Below are 18190 nucleotides of genomic sequence, written 5' to 3'. Positions count from 1 at the left end.
GATTGCTGATAAAACAAAACCAATTAAAACCAAAATCAAAAGAACAATGATGGGAGGACACAGTTTATTCAGGACACCTGAAGCAGTAGGTGACCACCCAAATAGTGTATCCCACCACCTGTGTTTGGTATCTTTCTTTACTTTTTCCAAAACACGATGTATTTTTTCCACATTGTGATGAGCAGCTATTAAAGTTTTTTGTCCGTTTTTCTTGATCCTCTCCAAAATTTCGATCAGATCTTGGTGGAGCAACAATTGCTTCACCAGAGAGAGGTTCATTCAAATTGGAGTGGGCAATAGATGGTGGATCAGTGTATAATTTGACTGCAAAACATGGTAAGGAGTAACTGGAGCTACATAGGAAAAATCACACCCTGCAATTCTAGCGAAGTCACAAATACAAAGATTAGAATGATTTTTAGTATCCACTACCAAATTTTCTATAAAGACACTGTCACAAGCAGTTCTAAAGCATGCACATCCATTGCCTATATATACCAGTACTTTTTCAGGAATCTCATTTGGATGAATTTCAAAATTACAAACATTCTGTTCTGTGTCCAAGCAGATATCTTGAGCTCTAATTGCATTACTTTCACAGATAAACCCTTGTTGTTCCTGGACAATGCAAGTTTCCAAATTGACGGTTTGCCATTTCTCACCAATTTGACAGGCCCATCTGTGGTTACTGTGCTGCAAAGAGAGAGAAAAGACAGCAACACACATGGACCTCTTTTGGGGAAAAAAGGCCAACTTTATTGTATGGACATCCCGTATTTAAAGTGTGTTACGTGCAGCTAGGACAGGAAGTAGTTCATTGGACAATTGGGACAAACATCCCTGGGACAGCATGTCCGGATGTCCCATGGGAAAGACACCAGGTGTTAATCTTTGTTATGACTTCCTTTCTGTTTTTTACCAAGTTATCACTCTGGGAGACTGCCTCCCTTAACTGAGGCTATAGTCAGCTTATCAGCCTGGGAATGGACCTGAGAGACAGAGAGAAATCCAGGCCTGAAAGGAATTGCCAAGCTGTAATTTCCTAGCTCTCTAAATGTGAGATCCCCTATGCCCGAAAGGATAGAGAATAGCTCCATCGTGGTTCAGCCCTAATGCAATGATAGGGAATATTGAATGCACTGAAGCTTTGCGTATCATCAGTACAAAGGCTGTGGCTGTCTTTGTGCTGGGGTCATAGGTAAAATTTACTAAGTTCCACCAGGACTGGAATTCTCTTTCAAAATCGGTGGCATTGTCCCAGACTATTTTTCAAATTTCAGTGGGAAAAGTGCCTTCCTCACCTTCTTTTATAATTGAAGCAGCAACCGACTGCATCCACAACTGGGTCTGGATACAGCTGGGAGCCAGAGAGATGTTATTTTATGTAGCACCAAGTGCATCAATTATCAATTTGTGGTCATTTACATTTACCTTTTCCCAATTTGGCAATATATTTGATAACAACCACTGTTGGGTTCCCAAAGCTGTTAATGACGATTGCAGGGGCCATTGTAATTTGGTTACATCTCCAGCTGTGGTAGCCAATTTATTCATTAGTACTTCTGAAACGATGCTATTCAAAATTTCCAATCCTGTTCCCACAACACCGGTTATATCTCTTGTCATTCATTTCTTAGAAGGATTCTGTTTTTGCAACCAGGTTGTCCACTCCTCAAAAGAAGTCTGCAAAAAAGGTGAACAAGCTGGCTGAATTTCTGAGACATTGCATTGCATTAACAATTTGACTTGTTTAAGAGACCATAACGGATTAAACAACACTTGTTATTTGCCAATTTTCCTAATTACAAATGGTCCAATTTCAAAAATTCTTGGGCACAACATAACCAGTGGTTGGGTGGTAGGTGTTACAACATCAACATCAAGTTCTCCCCAGTATTTTATATTGTTTATACTACATATGATTTTATAGGAAAATTGTACAGCAGTTAAATTTAGCCAACAGTCCTAATTATGAATTTCACAATATAAAACACGGCCATAAAGTCCTGTGCCATAACTGTATGCAGGTTCGATGAGGGATTCAGCAATTAATTCACATGTTATGGTGACATCATCACCTTGTGTTACTATAAAGGGAGGAAAAACATTGTTGTTATCCAACACTAAGGAGGTGCTTCTTCATGCCCCTCGGTGTTCTTCTGTGAAAAGTAAACACAACAGAGTCTGCCTCCAGGAGGCTGGAGATTAAAATGATGGAACTATCCAGTGTGTAGCGTGGACTGGAATTCTGTTAACTTCCCAATCATTTTGCTGCTGAAAAGGAAGCCACTCTGTACCGCCTTTAAAGACAGCATAAGATTCAGTGTAGATGTAAACAAGAGAGGTATTCTGTACCTCAAGTTGGAAAACACTCCAAACAGCTATCAGCTCATCAGCCTGAGAGCTGCCTTCTCCCTCAGTAATAATTCATTCACCAGAAGAAGTGGGGAGGGCTACTGCCCTGTATTTCCCTACCTTTCCCTCTCATTTGGCAAAAGCATCAGTTAACCAAGAATTTGCTGATTGTTCAGGGGAGAAAGGAGTGGCTACTTTAATTACCAAGGCAGATTTGTCATGGCTATTAGCCAAGCTCTCAGTTTGTTGTATTGCCAGATTTTTTACAGCTCTTTCTGTTACTGAGAAGATGTTGCACTCATGTTCTATCGATGTATTGATAGATATCCACATTGTCAAGTTTGGATATCTTGTCTAATTCCTGGGCTAAATCGTGGTGAGCCAAAGTGGGGGAATGTTCATACCCTTGGGAAAGCCTAGTGCAGGTGTATTGCTTTGGCTCAACTCCCAGAGCCTGTGAAGGAGATTTCTTTGGTACATTGTTCAGAACTTGTGGAGAAGTTTGCTCTAGTACACTGCCCAGAACCTGTGGAGAAGGTTGCTCGGGGGGTGCATCATTGATATAATAATATTCTATTTTAATCACAGGTTTCAAGTTGGGGCAGTAGTGTTTCCTACAATTTTTCATCAAAATTAGGTCTTTTTGAGAGTATATTGGATTAATGTGAACAGCTTCCTTCTGTGTTTCTTTCGGTGTTACACCTTGCTTTGAATTTTTGGCATGTTCTTCTTAAGGCAGCTTTTAACAAATGATTTTCATATTGCAACAAATGGTTCTCATTCCTTTCTTGATCTAATTGCTTTTGCAAAATTTGAACAAGATTTTGTAGAGTCTATAATTGTTCCTTCCTCACTTCTTCACTTAGAGCGAGTTTCTACAGCTGCTGTAAGACAAGCTCCCACAATTGAGAAGAGTATGGTTTTATTTTTGCCCAGTTTGAACTTTGATTCATGTTGCAAAGAACATATTCTATCAATCACATTTTCTACATTAAACTAATTATTGCTTGCCCATTCCTCCCCACCTTGGGATGATCTGGTGCTATACTTAGCTAATAGAGCATAAAATGCAGCTTTATCTGTTACAGTGGAATTCTCAGTCATTTTGTAAAGGGATAAGTAAAAAACAGGGAGGTCTATTGCTTAAGTTACCACACACGACGAAACAGCTTTTGCTGTGTGCCCCGCTTCACTTCCCTGTGCGGGTGAAGAGACCAAACTACTTGGGAGGCACTCCTTAGTTACAAAACACCAGGTTGTCTCTTCACTGCACCAAGCAGTCAAACATCATAAAACAACAACAACAACAGCCTTTTGCACCAGTAGATCTTTTGTGAAATTCTGACGACAGAGCCCTCAAATGAGTCTGGGGATGCTTTACACCAAGGTGTCTGCAGTCTGCGGGAAATCAGAAAAACCCCCTTGCATTCTAGACAGGCTCACCCTTTCAAGGTGGCCAGCTAGGTGCGGCTGGAGTAAGACTTCCTTCCCCTGATACAGACTATACACAACCTTGCATCCCTTCTGTCTGCCAGAATATTCTGTCCGTGAGGCCCATTTAATGTCACGATCAGCTATTAATACAGTCCAGTGAACACAATACACCGGCACACAGTCACATAACAAGCATCCATCTTGGCCAGGCCAGGAAACCATTGTCCTTGAGTCAGCCTGGGTGGGGGTCCTCGAGGTCACCTTGCAACGGTCAAGAGGCAAAAAAAAAGAGGGAAACTTCGGACTGACCCTTACACAGGGTAATATTTGAGTGAAGTCATTCTCAACATTGCAAAGGTTTCTTAAGCTTGAACACTAAGGGTTTATGTACTTCATGGTAAATTCTGCTGTATTTCATTGTCTGTCCTTCAGCATGAATACACAAACTAAAGCTATTATTTATTGGTGACGTTTATATGATAATGTCTGTCTTCCAGCAATTATGCTTTAAATCTATTTTAAAGTCTTCTCTGCTTTGTGTGTCTCAGTTTGAAAGACAGATGTCTGCTAGGGAAAGCAGGGTCTCCCCTTGAAATGGAGAATGTAAACTCCCTCCTTCTGAATTAGTATAATTTTGAAATTAAGGGGCTCTCAGGCAAAGATATGGGGATAGGGATGAGAGGAATGTTAAATTTGTCTTTACAAATGAGTTGTGGATCAGCCTGTAGATAAGGCTAGCACTGAGAGATAAAAGAAACAATGGGATGGATTCCACTGATTGATGAATGGAAAGAGATATTTGCCTTTACAAACAAACTGTAGGGCTGCTGATAAATGAAATTGGATATCGAAAGATGAAAGAAGCAACGGGGGGAAAACTATGAATTCTATAAGAATTAAAAATTAAAAGGGAGGGTTATACATTAGAGGGGAATTTCAGGTATCAGGCGTTCCGGGAAGTCTGTGCCTCTCAAGTACCTCAGCCAATGGGGAAAGAGAGAGGGAAATGCGGCCGGGAAAATAGGATAAAAAGGAGGCTGCGTCCTCCGAAAATTTGAGAGATCCCAGGGGAATGTCCCATGGCCTCTCCCTTTATTCGAATAAAGCAAAAAGGACTCCTCTGTCTCCTTTTTGGACATAAACCTCTGGTGTTTGTGGATTAATTTTCCTGACAATTTGGGGGCTCGTCCGGGATCTTTCCACCGTCCGGGGCGGCGGGCGGCGAGCGGAGCTGAAGGCGCGCCTCACCCAGTTTGGGTGATCAGCTCCCCTTGGTGCCGGCCGGCACCGGGCGATTGATTGGGTTCCCGAGACTGTCCAGGAGACAGACGAGTGGCGGACCAGGGGGGTCCGTGAAGAGTCCGCAGGGAAGGACCACTGAAAATCTCACCGGTGAGTAAAATGGGATCTTCGGGGAACAAACCTGGGAGGGCACCCATGGAGGGTAGCACAGGTAAACCTGGGAGGGCACCCATGGAGGGTAGCACAGGTAAAACGGGGCACCCAGAGAGGGTTGGAAAGGTAAAGCCGCGAAGGGGCCCCGGCAAATGGGATGACGATCCCATAATACCCCTGGAGAGTCCCTTGGGGTGAATGCTGAGGTCTTGGGACAGATTGTATATTCACCCAGAAGTAACTATGGAAATTATGGTAAAATATTGTTATTTTGTGTGGCCAGAGTATAAGTTGGCAAGGGGACTTATATGGCTACTTATGGAACAGATAAAATTCATTTGTGTCGAATTTTGTGAAGGTATTTAGAGGAAAGTGGTGAGGATTGGAATGTTTTTCAGCACCTTCCCCCGTCTTGTCCTCCAGTGTTGCTAGCTGACCCAGAGCCAGCTGCAGGTCGTCTGTATCCTCAACTTTCAGAGCAAGGGGATCAGGGAAATGTTATTCCTACAGCCCCACCTGAGAAGGATGATGGTGTAGGGGGAGGGGAGCAGCATGTTGTATCACCCCCCAGAACTAGAAGAGGAACTCAGTTTAGGGCATCAGAAGCCCCCCAAGAGACAGGGGTACACCAGATGCCACTCCGTCAAGTTCCTTTGGGGGGGTCAAGGGGGAGGATTTGGGTTTGTAATTGTACCACTTACTACCCAGGATATAAGAGGGTTGAAAAAAGAATTACCCCCATATTTGGATGATTCCATAGGGGTGGGGGAAAAGATAGAGGAATATTTGGGAAATGCGGATTATACATGGAAAGATTGGGATTTTCTTTTGGGAATTTTATTTGGGTCATCAGAGAAACGAATGATTTTGCAGAAAGCTCGGCAGCTGTGGGAGGATGAACACCCACAAGCAGCAGGGGGGGCTGGACCCAATGCACCTACGGTGGGTGATGCCATCCCCCAGGCAGACCCCCAGTGGGACCCAAATAACCAGGCCAGTCTGGCTCGCCTTCACGATTACCGTGCTTATTTGATCAGGGCAATCAAGTCTGCGGCTCCCAGAACTAACAACATAGCTAAGGCTCTGTCGTTAGAACAGGAGAAACAGGAAAGCCCTCATTGGTTGGAGAGGATTAGGGATGCCTTGAGGAAGCACGGGGGGATGGATCTTGAAGGGCCAGCCTTCAACACATTGCTTGAGGTGCAATTTGTTACTAAGGCCTGGCCTGATATAAGGAAAGGGGTACAAAAAGATAAAAAGTGGCAAAATAAGCCTCTAAAGGAATTGGTTAGAAAACCGCAGCAGATATGTGTAAGAAGGGATGAGGAAAAGGCAGAAGCTAAAGCAAAGATGATAGCAAAGTTTTTGCAGCCCCAGAGGAATAAACCGCAGGGTCCAAGGGGTCCCCAGGGACAGAGGGGACGGGGTCGGTCACAAGGAAGTGGCAAAGGGATTCCCTCCTCGGCAGGGGACAGCCGACCCAAACAGCGGCTGGGGAAGAACCAGTGTGCTGTCTGCAGGGCAGAAGGGCATTGGAAAAACGAGTGTCCGCAAAAACAACTGGACCCTCAGGAGGAAGAAGTCCAGAGGATAATGGAAATGGATTGTTAGGGGTGTCAGGGGCTCCTATTATACCAAGGACCCACCACTCAGGAGCCCTTGATAACTTTTAAGGTGGGTCCGGATCGAGAGGAGGTGTGTTTTTTGGTAGACACGGGGGCCTCTCGGTCCACCTTAAATTTTATACCTAAGGGGGGGAAATTGTCAAAAAAGATCCTTGGTTATTCAAGGAGTAAGCGGGAAGGATGAGCGAGTGCATTTTATTCAACCGCTGTTAATAGATGTGGGGGACAGATTTGAACTGCATGAATTCTTGTTTGTTCCTAATTGTGATTGTAATTTACTGGGAAGAGATTTGATGGCTAGAATGGGAATGCAAATTAGTATTGTACGAAGTGACACGGAGTCCGAAACTGTGATATCTTTGTGTAAAATGTCTGAAAAGGCTTATGCTAAAATAAATCCAGAAGTATGGGCAGCTCCAGGGAAATATGGGAAACTGGACATAGAGCCTCTCCAATTTGAAGCAACCAGGACAAGTGGTGTCTAAAAAGCAATACCCTCTTTCAAGGGAGGGAAAGAAGGGGTTACAGCCTGTTATTGAGTCCCTGCTAAAAGCAGGTCTTTTAGAGCCGTGTATGTCTCCCTATAACACTCCTATCCTGCCGGTTAAGAAACCAGATGGAACCTACAGAATGGTGCAGGATTTAAGAATAATAAATGAGATTGTCAAACCAAGGCATCCCACAGTTCCAGATCCATACACAATCCTAAATCAAATCCCTTCTTCACATCAGTATTATTCTGTACTGGATTTGAAGGATGCTTTCTGGGGGTGTCCAATCACAGAAGATAGTAAACAGTATTTTGCTTTTGAGTGGGAACAGGAGGAAGGAAGGAAAATGATAAAACAACAATTGACATGGACAGTACTCCCTCAAGGATATACAGAGTCACCAGTTCTGTTTGGGCAAGCTTTGCAGAAAATATTAAGAGAGTTTACTCCACCCTTAGGAGTCAAGTTGTTGCAGTATGTAGATGATTTGCTCTTATCAGGGGAACAGGAAAAGGTGGTTGAAGAGGCTACTGTAAAGCTGCTTAATTTTCTTGCAAAAAAGGGACTTAGAGTATCCAAAAAGAAAGCACAGTTAGTAGAAAAGAAGGTGAAATATTTGGGACACATTCTGTCCGAAGGGTTACGGTGTATTGATCCAGAAAGGATACAAGGGATTTTACAGGTACCATTACCCCAGACTAAAAAGGAGTTACGGCAGTTTTTAGGGTTGGTGGGGTACTGTAGAGCATGGATCGAGGATTTTTCTGTGGTGGCCAGACCTTTATATAACTTTTTAACTCAAAACAGTCCTAATGTTGTGGTATGGACACCAGAAGGAGAAAAAAGCTTTAAGAAATTAAAAGACAAATTGGTTAAGGCCCCAGTCTTGGCTCTTCCAGACGCAGAAAAAGAATTTCAGCTATATGTGGATGTCAAACAGGGTCATGCTAAAGGAATTTTGGCGCAAGAGCATGGGGGAACACGGAGGCCTGTTGCCTGTTTTTCTAAGTTGTTAGACCCGGTGCCAGAGGCTGGCACCATTGTCTGCAGTACTTTGCAGCCACAGCTCTGATGGTGGCTGAGGCCCGAAAGCTGACAAGGGGAGGGTATCTCATTGTTAAAGTCCCACATCAGATTAAAGCTTTGTTAACTGAGAGAGCCTCTAAGTGGATGACGAGTGCTCGATTATTACAGTATGGATCTTGTTTAATGAAACAGGAGGATTTAGAATTTAAAGGTGGGGAAATTTTTAATCCAGCCTCTTATTTAAATGGCCCTGGAGAAAAGGGGGGCCAGAAAGAAATCCATGATTGTATCCAGGTTATAGACCTCCAGACACGGGCTAGGGAAGATCTACGGGATATTCCCTGGCCTGAGGGAGAGAATGTGTTCATTGATGGGTCCTCCAAGGTGGTAAAAGGGAAACGATTTACAGGATACTCTATCGTGAATGGGAAGCAATTAAGGGAAGGGGGGAGGTTACCACACACCTGGTCAGCTCAGACAGCAGAGCTGTACGCGCTTGTGAGAGCCTGTGAATTATACCAGGACAAGACAGTAAATGTCTTTACTGATTCTAAATATGCGTATGGGGTAATACATGCATTTAGAAAACTATGGGAAGAAAGAGGTTTATTAAGCTGCAGAGGAAAGACATTAGCTCACGAGAACTTAATCTCTCGCCTATTGGAGGCAGTGAATTTACCAAAAAAGGTGGCGATAATCCACATTAAGGGGCATCAGGCAGGATGGTCGGAGGAGGCAATAGGAAACCGACTGGCTGATGAAGAAGCTCGCAAAGCTGCATTGTTGCCAGAAGTCTCTAAGATCCTGCCTTTGCTCCCAGTAACTGCACCGCTGCCAGAGAAACTCTCTTTTCCACCAGAGGAACTTGAGATAATTAAAAAAAGTGGGGCAGAGAAAAGAAAAAATAATTGGTTTACAAGGGATGGTAAGCAGTGGATACCAAAAGCTCTAGCCCTACAATTGTTAAAACAACTTCATGAAGGGAGTCATTGGGGCTCCCGAGGACTGGCAGACGCCTTCCTCAAAATGAACACTGCTGTTGGTCTCTTTAGCCTGGCAAAGCGAGCCACTGAAGGCTGTTTGACTTGTGCTAAAACCAACAACAAAGTTACAAAGAAACTGGCCAGGGGAGGGAGGCGTTGGGCAGTACGTCCCTTCCAGAGATGCCGGGTGGATTTTACTGAAATGCCTCGAGTGGCAAGATTTAAATATCTTCTGGTAATAGTATGTCAATTAACCGGGTGGCCAGAAGCATTTCCAACTGTGTCAGCAACTACAGGATCAGTTGTTAAAATATTTTTGGAACAAAAAAAAATTCCAAGATAAGGGATGGTGGAAGCGATAGATTCAGATAGGGAAACTCATTTTACAGGAAAAATTCTTCAAGGAGTTATGACTGCTTTAGGAATACGGTGGAACCTCCATACCCCCTGGCACCCACAAAGTTCGGGCCAGGTTGAGAGGATGAATGGAGAAATAAAGAAACATCTCCTGAAGCTGGTAATAGAAACTAAGATGCCGTAGGTACGGCTCCTGCCCCCGGCTTTAGCAAGGATAAGAGCCAGACCCAGGGAAGATATTCAATTATCTCCCTTTGAATTGATCTTTGGAATTCCTTACCCTTGTAATTCTCAGCCGAGTGGGGGGATAAAGATAAATGATGTGTATTTAAAACAATATATGGCTCGGATACTGTCTCTTGTGAAATCTCTTTGACAGGAAGCTCAGCTGGCACAAACCTTGCCTTTGGACTTTTGCTGTTCACAACATCCAACCGGGACACTGGGTCCTGGTTAAGGAGTGGGAAGAAGCACCACTGGTGGCCAAGTGGCGTGGACCTTTCCAGGTGTTGCTGACCACAGAAATAGCCGTCAAGACAGCTGAACACGGGTGGACCCATCACACTCGGGCCAAGGTCTCTGCAGCCCCAGAGATTTGGACATCTCAGCTGGAGGAGAAGGACGGGAAGCCGCGACTGACACTCCACAGGAGTGGACTGGAGCAGCAGCCAGTGCGTCGACATCGGGGGAAGCCTCGTGTGCCCACCCACAGAGTGCCTGCTAAAATAGTCTGTGTGGGCATCCCTCCTCTCAGATCTCCAGTCACTGGGGGCCAACCCTTGCTGTCATTGTTTTCTTTATATTAAGCCGTTTCTGTGCCTTCACTCGCCACAAGTGGTGTGAAAGACAACGTGAAAGTAAAAATTAAGTTAGGAAATTAGATTACACAATCAGAATGTTTCTCCTAATAATGTTACCTTTATATTATCAGTTAGGTTGGAGCCAAAAATGGGAAAATAATTGTTTTGACCTTAGGAGAAAAAGTAGCAAAAACCTTTATGGGAATGGGACATGTTTTCTTGGCTACCTGGTGGACTATAGGTTAAACAATTACTTTTTTTCCTCTTATGTGCTGTAGCAACTCTAATCTTTTTACCATGCACGATCCCTTGCTTAGTACAACTTATTCAACATGTGATCAAAGGAATGCAGGTAATAGCCACGCCTACTGATCCAGAAATGGTTACAAAAGGATAGAAATTGATGTCACTCCAAATAATTACAAAACCAAAAAGAACTCAGGAACAAGAAATTAAGTCAATGATAGCTAAAGTTTGTAAAGACAATTATTATAAATAAAAGAGGAGGGATTGAGAGGAATGTTAAATTTGTCTTTACAAATGAGTTGTGGATCAGCCTGTAGATAAGGCTAGCACTGAGAGATAAAAGAAACAATGGGATGGATTCCACTGATTGATGAATGGAAAGAGATATTTGCCTTTACAAACAAACTGTAGGGCTGCTGATAAATGAAATTGGATATCGAAAGATGAAAGAAGCAACGGGGGGAAAACTATGAATTCTATAAGAATTAAAAATTAAAAGGGAGGGTTATACATTAGAGGGGAATTTCAGGTATCAGGCGTTCCGGGAAGTCTGTGCCTCTCAAGTACCTCAGCCAATGGGGAAAGAGAGAGGGAAATGCGGCCGGGAAAATAGGATAAAAAGGAGGCTGCGTCCTCCGAAAATTTGAGAGATCCCAGGGGAATGTCCCATGGCCTCTCCCTTTATTCGAATAAAGCAAAAAGGACTCCTCTGTCTCCTTTTTGGACATAAACCTCTGGTGTTTGTGGATTAATTTTCCTGACAGGGACAACAGTTCTTTACTAGTATGTATAACAAGACAGACAAAATAACAACAATGGATTTAATAACAAACAGAACAGGAACCCAGTTCCGGTCCTCTCAGCCGCAGGCACTTTCCCCTCTGGTGCAGTTCTCGTCACAGCCGGCAGGGAGCGCTGGTGGCTCCCGGTGGGCAGGGCAGGTGCGATGCTCCCCCCGTGGCTGCAGGGGGCGCTGGGGCGCGAGCTCGGGCAGCACGCGGTAATGGCGGCTGTGTCCGAGACGGGAAGGGCTCGAAAAGAGAGACTTTGCTTCATGAACCCTGTGGCAGTGTCAGTCCTGCTGCTCCCGAAGGATGCTCAGAAACAGCAAGCTGAATTGGCAGGGTGTCCTGACAGGGCCGGCGTGTGGGGTCCAGCAGCAGAAGAAGGCAGCTACTGGCTAGGCTCTGGTAGGGGTAGCAGCCATCCTCCTCCTCCAAAGCCAAGAGCGATCAAGAGAGCAACTGCCTCCCCCCTCCCCCTTTTACCTGCTTCTAATCATGGTGTCCGCCTCCCTCTGAGAAAAACTCCTGAAAACCAGAGGGGTTTCCCCTCCCCCATCTCAAGTATCCAGTCATCAGCGCTTCTTAGCAAGTCAATGGGAAAGCTCCACAGGCAACAAGTAAAAGAAAAAGATCCAACCCCCAATAGTGTGACTGTTTGGTGTACTGAAGATACCTTCTCTTCTGATGGGAACTATCACAGTTTGATTTTTACGTTTAGAATAGCATTTTCATATTTTCTTTAGAACACCAGTTTTTTGATAGAACAAGAAAGCTAGCGATAATTCAATTTGCCCAGTCCTTACGTAGAAATAAGGCTCAGGAAGAATAAAAATAGCAGATTCTATTTGCATTTAAACTAGTAGTACCCTTCCAATTTATTCAAGGGGAATAGAGTGGTAGATTGTAATGTCCTAGGCTAAATCCTTAATGGTACATGCAAGTGGAATAGTCACGTATATTAAATATGCCATTAATGTAAACTGATTGGCTAGGTAGCAAATGTGCTGCTAACCACAAAAGCTTTCAACACCTCTGTTAAGTCTGCTTTCTCTGTTCAGCTACAGTTTGGATTTTCTCCCTGCTGTCTTTAAGTAGTGTGTGGGAGGGCTAATTTGCTTGGTTATGATGATCAAAATTTCCTTTAAATGCCTTTTTCCTGGATCTTAAGGCTTTTCCTCTGTGAAAACAAAAGCATTGATTCCTTCTTATTTTCTTGCAGGACCATTCATCAGCGTAGTATTGTCGAAGCTGGAGAACATGCTGGAAAATTCCTTGCATGTAAATTTGCTGCTTATTGGAATTATTACTCAACTGGCAAGTTATCCACAGCCACTTCTTCGCTCCTTTCTGCTCAACACCAACATGGTGTTTCAGCCTAGTGTGCGCTCACTCTATCAGGTATTTACCACAGGTGTTAGCCATGTTACTGGAGCAGTGTCTTTGGTATCGCTTTAGACCTTACATTAGCTCCTTTCAGTTTCACATGTAGCTTTCCTACCTGTCTGAGAGCTTCTTATTTCATTTCCATGTTTTAATTACATTTGTGCAAAGAACTGGAAACTCTGTTTGACCATAGGTTTTGTCAGAACTCTATTTTAATGCAGGTAGAGAAAGCCTGAATATTCAGTCTGTGGCTGCACTGGAAGCAAAGGAGAAAGAAGTAATTGTTACTGTTGTTATGGCAAGTGCTGGCACCTGTGAAAAAGATGATTTAACGTTTTGCTTCCCAGACTTCCCAGGTCTTTTTGATAAATGTCAGAGAGGACAGAAGTCCAGGATTAGTTGGTTTCTGCAACAATTGAATAAGACTTGTTATTACGGTTTGGACTACCAGTGAAGGAGATACACACTGAAAGTTTTCTCGCTAGTATCTTTCTTGTATGACAAAAAAAAGCAAAACAAACAGAAAAAAACAAGGTGTGTCTTGAGCAGTGTGTGTCTAAGAGCAGTGGGGAGTTAGACAGGTATCATCCCACCAAGCCAGCTTTGTAGGGGACTCTGTAACATCTGCTGCCTCTCAAGCACAAGAAACTCCTGTACTCTGTCTCTAGTAGGTAGATATTTGTAGAATAACAACATGAATGATTGATAAGTCTGGAGTTGGAAAGGTGTCTTAAACTCAAGAAAAGTATAAGTCTGTTAAATGATTGAGATTAATTTTTTTTTCCAAGTGTTTGGAAGAGTAGAGTAATTCCACAGTGCCTAGGGTGAAGTACAGGCATGGAACAAAAGTGCAGAGCTGTTGAACAGAGGGATTGCTGTGCAGCATTGAGTGAGGCCTTCATCTACAGCTCTGCCTGTTCACTACTTGAAGGGGCTTTAGAGCAAGGCTGGCATCACTTGAGCCTTTTACTTAAACATAAACTGTGTGCACTGTAAGGGAAACTCCTTCTGAAGGCAGCAATGCAGTGCTGGGTTTGTCTGCTGTATGTTAGTTAATGGCCCTTTTATTTCTTTGTAATGATTTACGCATCTCAGGAGAACATCCCACCTTTAAGTTAGGCAGAATTTTCTCTGTCTCCGCTCTTGGTCTCGATACCTTGTAGCAAGTTAATTTTTCTTTGTAGAGTATTTATTTCCATCAGCATTAAATTTTGTCACCTTTTTAGTTTCACTGAATTAATTATAATGTAATTAAAGGGCAGTTCGTTTCAGGTTGAAACAAGGAGAAATTGATTGAAATTTAAGTGCTGATGTCACTGTAATTCCATGCATTCTGATACTTGAGCTCTGATCCTCTGAACTCTGGCAGCAGAGATCATATAGCAGAACACACAGTGGCTTTCACTTGCTCTCTTTTTAATGGTTAGTTGTTTTACAGGGAAGTAAGTGTAGTTAGTGGGGCCTATAGCTGCAGAAAAATCCATTTTTTTTTCCTTTAGTTTCTAACTTGATTCAAACTCGTGGTGATGTGATAGCTCGGCCTTGAACCCATTGACATGGTGATTCACAGGGAGAGGATAAAGAGCAGTAAAATCAAAACAACAGTTTGATGGGGGAGGGATAGAGCATAATATTATTGAAATGGAGACAACCATGCTGGCTCTAGATGGGTAGATATTATCTGCTGTTTCAGAAGGTATATCCATATTACTCTTTCCCTTGACTCCTCTTCTGCCCTCCTATTTCTCTCATCAGAGCTGGAACTGAATGATATATAACCTGGGGAAAGATAGGTAATAAAAAATGCAATAGAACCAGGCCACATAGAACTTTAAAATGCTGGATTAGTGGAGTATCACCCTGCACAATCTGGGTACTGCAAATTACAGCTCTGAACACAATCCTTATAAACTGGGTTTGGACACTGTACAAATACTCTGTGGGCTTAATATACAAAATCTTTTTTCTTTCCTCTCCTCCTGTCTTTAGGTAATGTCCAGCACAACATCAACACAGGGAAAGGAAAGAATCTTCCCGAAACTCAGCCTGCTGTACTGCAGCCTTTCCTGGGACAGAAAGGAAAGAAAGGCCTCGCTCATCCCAGCCTTCCTGTGCATGTGAGGAACACTGTGCTTGCAGCTGCCCTTTTCCCAGAGTTCCTGAAGGACCTGGCAACTCTAGCCCAGGAACATTCCATTTTATGTTACAAAATATTGAGGGATTTTGAAGATTATTATTAGTGGGTTTTTAAAATGCTTTTGGAGTTTAAACAGATTTTAAATGCAAAGCTGCTTTCAAAAGAAAGTTGTACTTCAATATTTCCTGAAAATACTTGATTTGGAGGGGGAAGGAGGAGGCAAAATATTATTCCAGTTAGGCCTTATAATTTCCCTCTGTGCTACATAACTTATTTGAGATTTCTGATACTCCTCTTACTGCAGCTTCTTTTTCATCCCTTCCTCTTTCCAGAGCCACCTTTCTTCAGCGTCACTAATTCCTGTTGAATTTCTGCAAGAGACACTTGTTGGCTGGCTGAGACACAAACACATTAGCTTTTTCTGTTCCAGAAATACTCTCCTGAATAACTTGTTAGGAGACAAGTTTGCTTGAAAAAACATTGCCCCATTGGAAAAGTTCACAGTATAAAAAGACATGCAAAATCTGCACAAAACCCCTTTATGTGGAGGGCTGTGCTTCTTGACATCATTGTCCTCTTTTACTTTTCCATTGCTTCAGCCTGAAGCCGAGTTCTTACCAATCCATATCCAAACCCCCTTTTTAACTACTGGCTCAGATTTTCTGAATTTAAGTGATCTTACATGTAGTAAACCCATGAATAGCTGAGAGCAGGTGCTGAGCCCTGCACATACCATATTGCCTTATGTCGAAGACAGATCTGCAGCTATCAGCTGTTGGGCTTTGAAGTCCAATGAAGTGTCCAATGTAAGTGGATGTGGATTGCAGACTGCCTGGAATTTTCCTTGCGGTTTCTCTGCATTCCTTGATAACTCTTGCATTGCTACCTAAGCCGATGAGCATGCCTTATGCAGTAAGATTTGCACAAATTACAAACCAAAATGTTTCTATGCAAGCTGTTACTAGTGTCTAGATTATTTGTATGTTTGATGTAATAAGCTAAAGAAAGATACTCAGTATCTTTCTGCAGTGTTAAATGGACGGCAGGCTGTTTTTGTCTTTGTCTATTTTTTATTAAACGAAAAGTGTTTGCTTGCTCATGAAAGGTGTACTGTTTTATTGTGAATTTATTTTGGTTAAGGGGAAGTTAAGTACTGTTCGTTTACTTTTAATTTAGGTGTTGAATTTTCCTAATATTGCACTTCTGGGATGGTGAGGGAAGGACCAGGCTGTTCACCAGCTGCAGAAAAGGAAGGAGTAATGGGGAAAGCTGTCTGCTGGTGACTAACTGCTTGAGAAAATTCTCTTGTGTGAGTAATGGGCTTCAATAGAAGAATGTAAACATGATGAATTGGTGCATCACTGCTGCATTTTGTCTTATCTTAGCTGCATAATTGTGCTTCGGGTGTGTTCTAGTTCACTACATAAAGAGGGGCCTAATTCAAGAAAGACATAAAACCTTTTGTCCAGGATACGAACTAACAGTGATTGCAAAATAAGTGAAGAAACAGAAATTAGAAATTGCATACATTAGTTCTCGTGTTCATTGTAATTCCATAATGTGGAATTCCAGTTAATCACATACTGATTTTGAAATACACATTCTCAGAGATTTAAAGGAAAAAGCAATTTAAAAACAAAAACCAGATGATCCAGAACAATCTAATTAATTGTAAAATTCTTCTGGAATGTGCAGGCTCCTAAATACTTTAGATAGTTCTGAAAAGTTCTGCCTTTAACCTACAAGGTATGGATTAAAATGTCTGCATTCATTGTGTCAGCCTGTTGTTGGCTATTAAAATAAAATTTAAAAAAAATCCCAAAGTCTACCTCCAACAAAATCACCTCCAGAGCTTATGTTCTACATCCAGTAGGATAAAGTCAGCCTTTGAAACCAGGAGTTTTGTGGAAGGCTTCTTGATGATAGGTCAGAGCTGTGTTTGTGCACAGTGTCCCCTCACAAATGGGAAATGTCTGTCAGCTCCCTGTGGACACACACATTTAGAGAGCTAGGAAATTACAGCTTGGCAATTCCTTTCAGGCCTGGATTTCTCCTGTCTCTCAGGTCCATTCCCAGGCTGATAAGCTGACTATAGCCTCAGTTAAGGGAGGCAGTCTCCCATAGTGATAACTTGGTGAAAAACAGACGGGAATTCATAATAAAGATTAACACCTGGTATCTTTCCCATGGGACATCCGGACATGCTGTCCCAGGGATGTTTGTCCCAATTGTCCAATGAACTACTGTCCTGTCCTAGCTGCATGTAATACATTTTAAATAGGGGATGTCCATACAATAAAGTTGGCCTTTTTTCCCCAAAAGAGGTCCATGTGTGTTGCTGTCTTTTCTCTCTTTTTGCAGCACAGTAACCACAGCTCCCCAAAAGGAGGAGTTGGATAAGTGCAGTGACCCTGGCTTAAAATGTTCAAATGCAGATCATACATGTACCTTTGCATTGCTTGTTTTCTCAGTGGGATCAGACTTGCAGCTGTGTCTCAGATGCAATAGCAATATAAAATTTGGCAGCCAGCACAAAAAACTATTGGGGAAAATGCTTCTTCCTGTCTTCAAAATGCAGAACTTGTGATTTTGCTTGAAAACGTTGATCTTTTGAGATGAATCACATCTGTGTGCATAAGCTTTTCAGCCAAATGCTTCTCTAATAAGCTTCCTCCCTCCAGCTGGATAATGTGTTATCATATCTCTAACCAATGATACATCCTTTTCCCAAAAAACCCATGCCTGTGGTCCAAGCTGTGGTCCTGCCTGTAGGTCCCTGGAGGACAACAGCCTTATGCTGCTCTGTCCAAGAACAAGGAAATGCTTTATGATCTGGTTTTCCCCACATTCAGGTGTCTGTGTTACTGGAGCATTCTGTCTTTGGTACATTGGCTCAGCATCAGTCCCAAATGAAGTGCCTTGGCAGATCTATTCCAAAGACTGCAAGTAGTGGCTCAGCGATACCAAAGTGAATTTCCAGTCTCCTATTAGATGTTTCAAATTGTGAATGCCACATTTCCAATTATGTAGCCTTAGAGTGTGTTTTTAAGCTGTTCTGCTATAGCAAGGAATCTTTCCAGCATTTTGAACGTGCTTTTTTTTTTGTGTGTGTGTGTGTGTTTGGTTTGGTTTGGCTTTTGTTTGTTTTTGCAAACTACCTATAAAGTGAGCAC

At 42.8% G+C, this 18190-nt stretch overlaps 1 protein-coding gene across 1 annotated transcript in view; it reads left to right on the top strand.

The window, feature by feature from the left end:
• Positions 1–15120, top strand: part of FHIP1A (FHF complex subunit HOOK interacting protein 1A) — an 83292-nt gene extending 68172 nt beyond the window's left edge. Inside the window, 2 exon segments of the mRNA XM_088164419.1 lie at positions 12717–12895; positions 14863–15120. Of these exon segments, the coding sequence (XP_088020545.1) occupies positions 12717–12895; positions 14863–15120 (437 nt within the window).
• The last annotated feature ends 3070 nt before the right edge of the window (positions 15121–18190 follow it).

The sequence above is a fragment of the Sturnus vulgaris genome, chromosome 4 (genome assembly GCF_052056855.1).
Source record: "Sturnus vulgaris isolate bStuVul1 chromosome 4, bStuVul1.hap1, whole genome shotgun sequence".
NCBI classification, from domain to species: Eukaryota; Metazoa; Chordata; class Aves; order Passeriformes; family Sturnidae; genus Sturnus; species Sturnus vulgaris.
The sequence above is the reverse complement of the archived record's forward strand: the minus strand, read 5'-3'. Positions and strand labels throughout refer to the sequence as shown.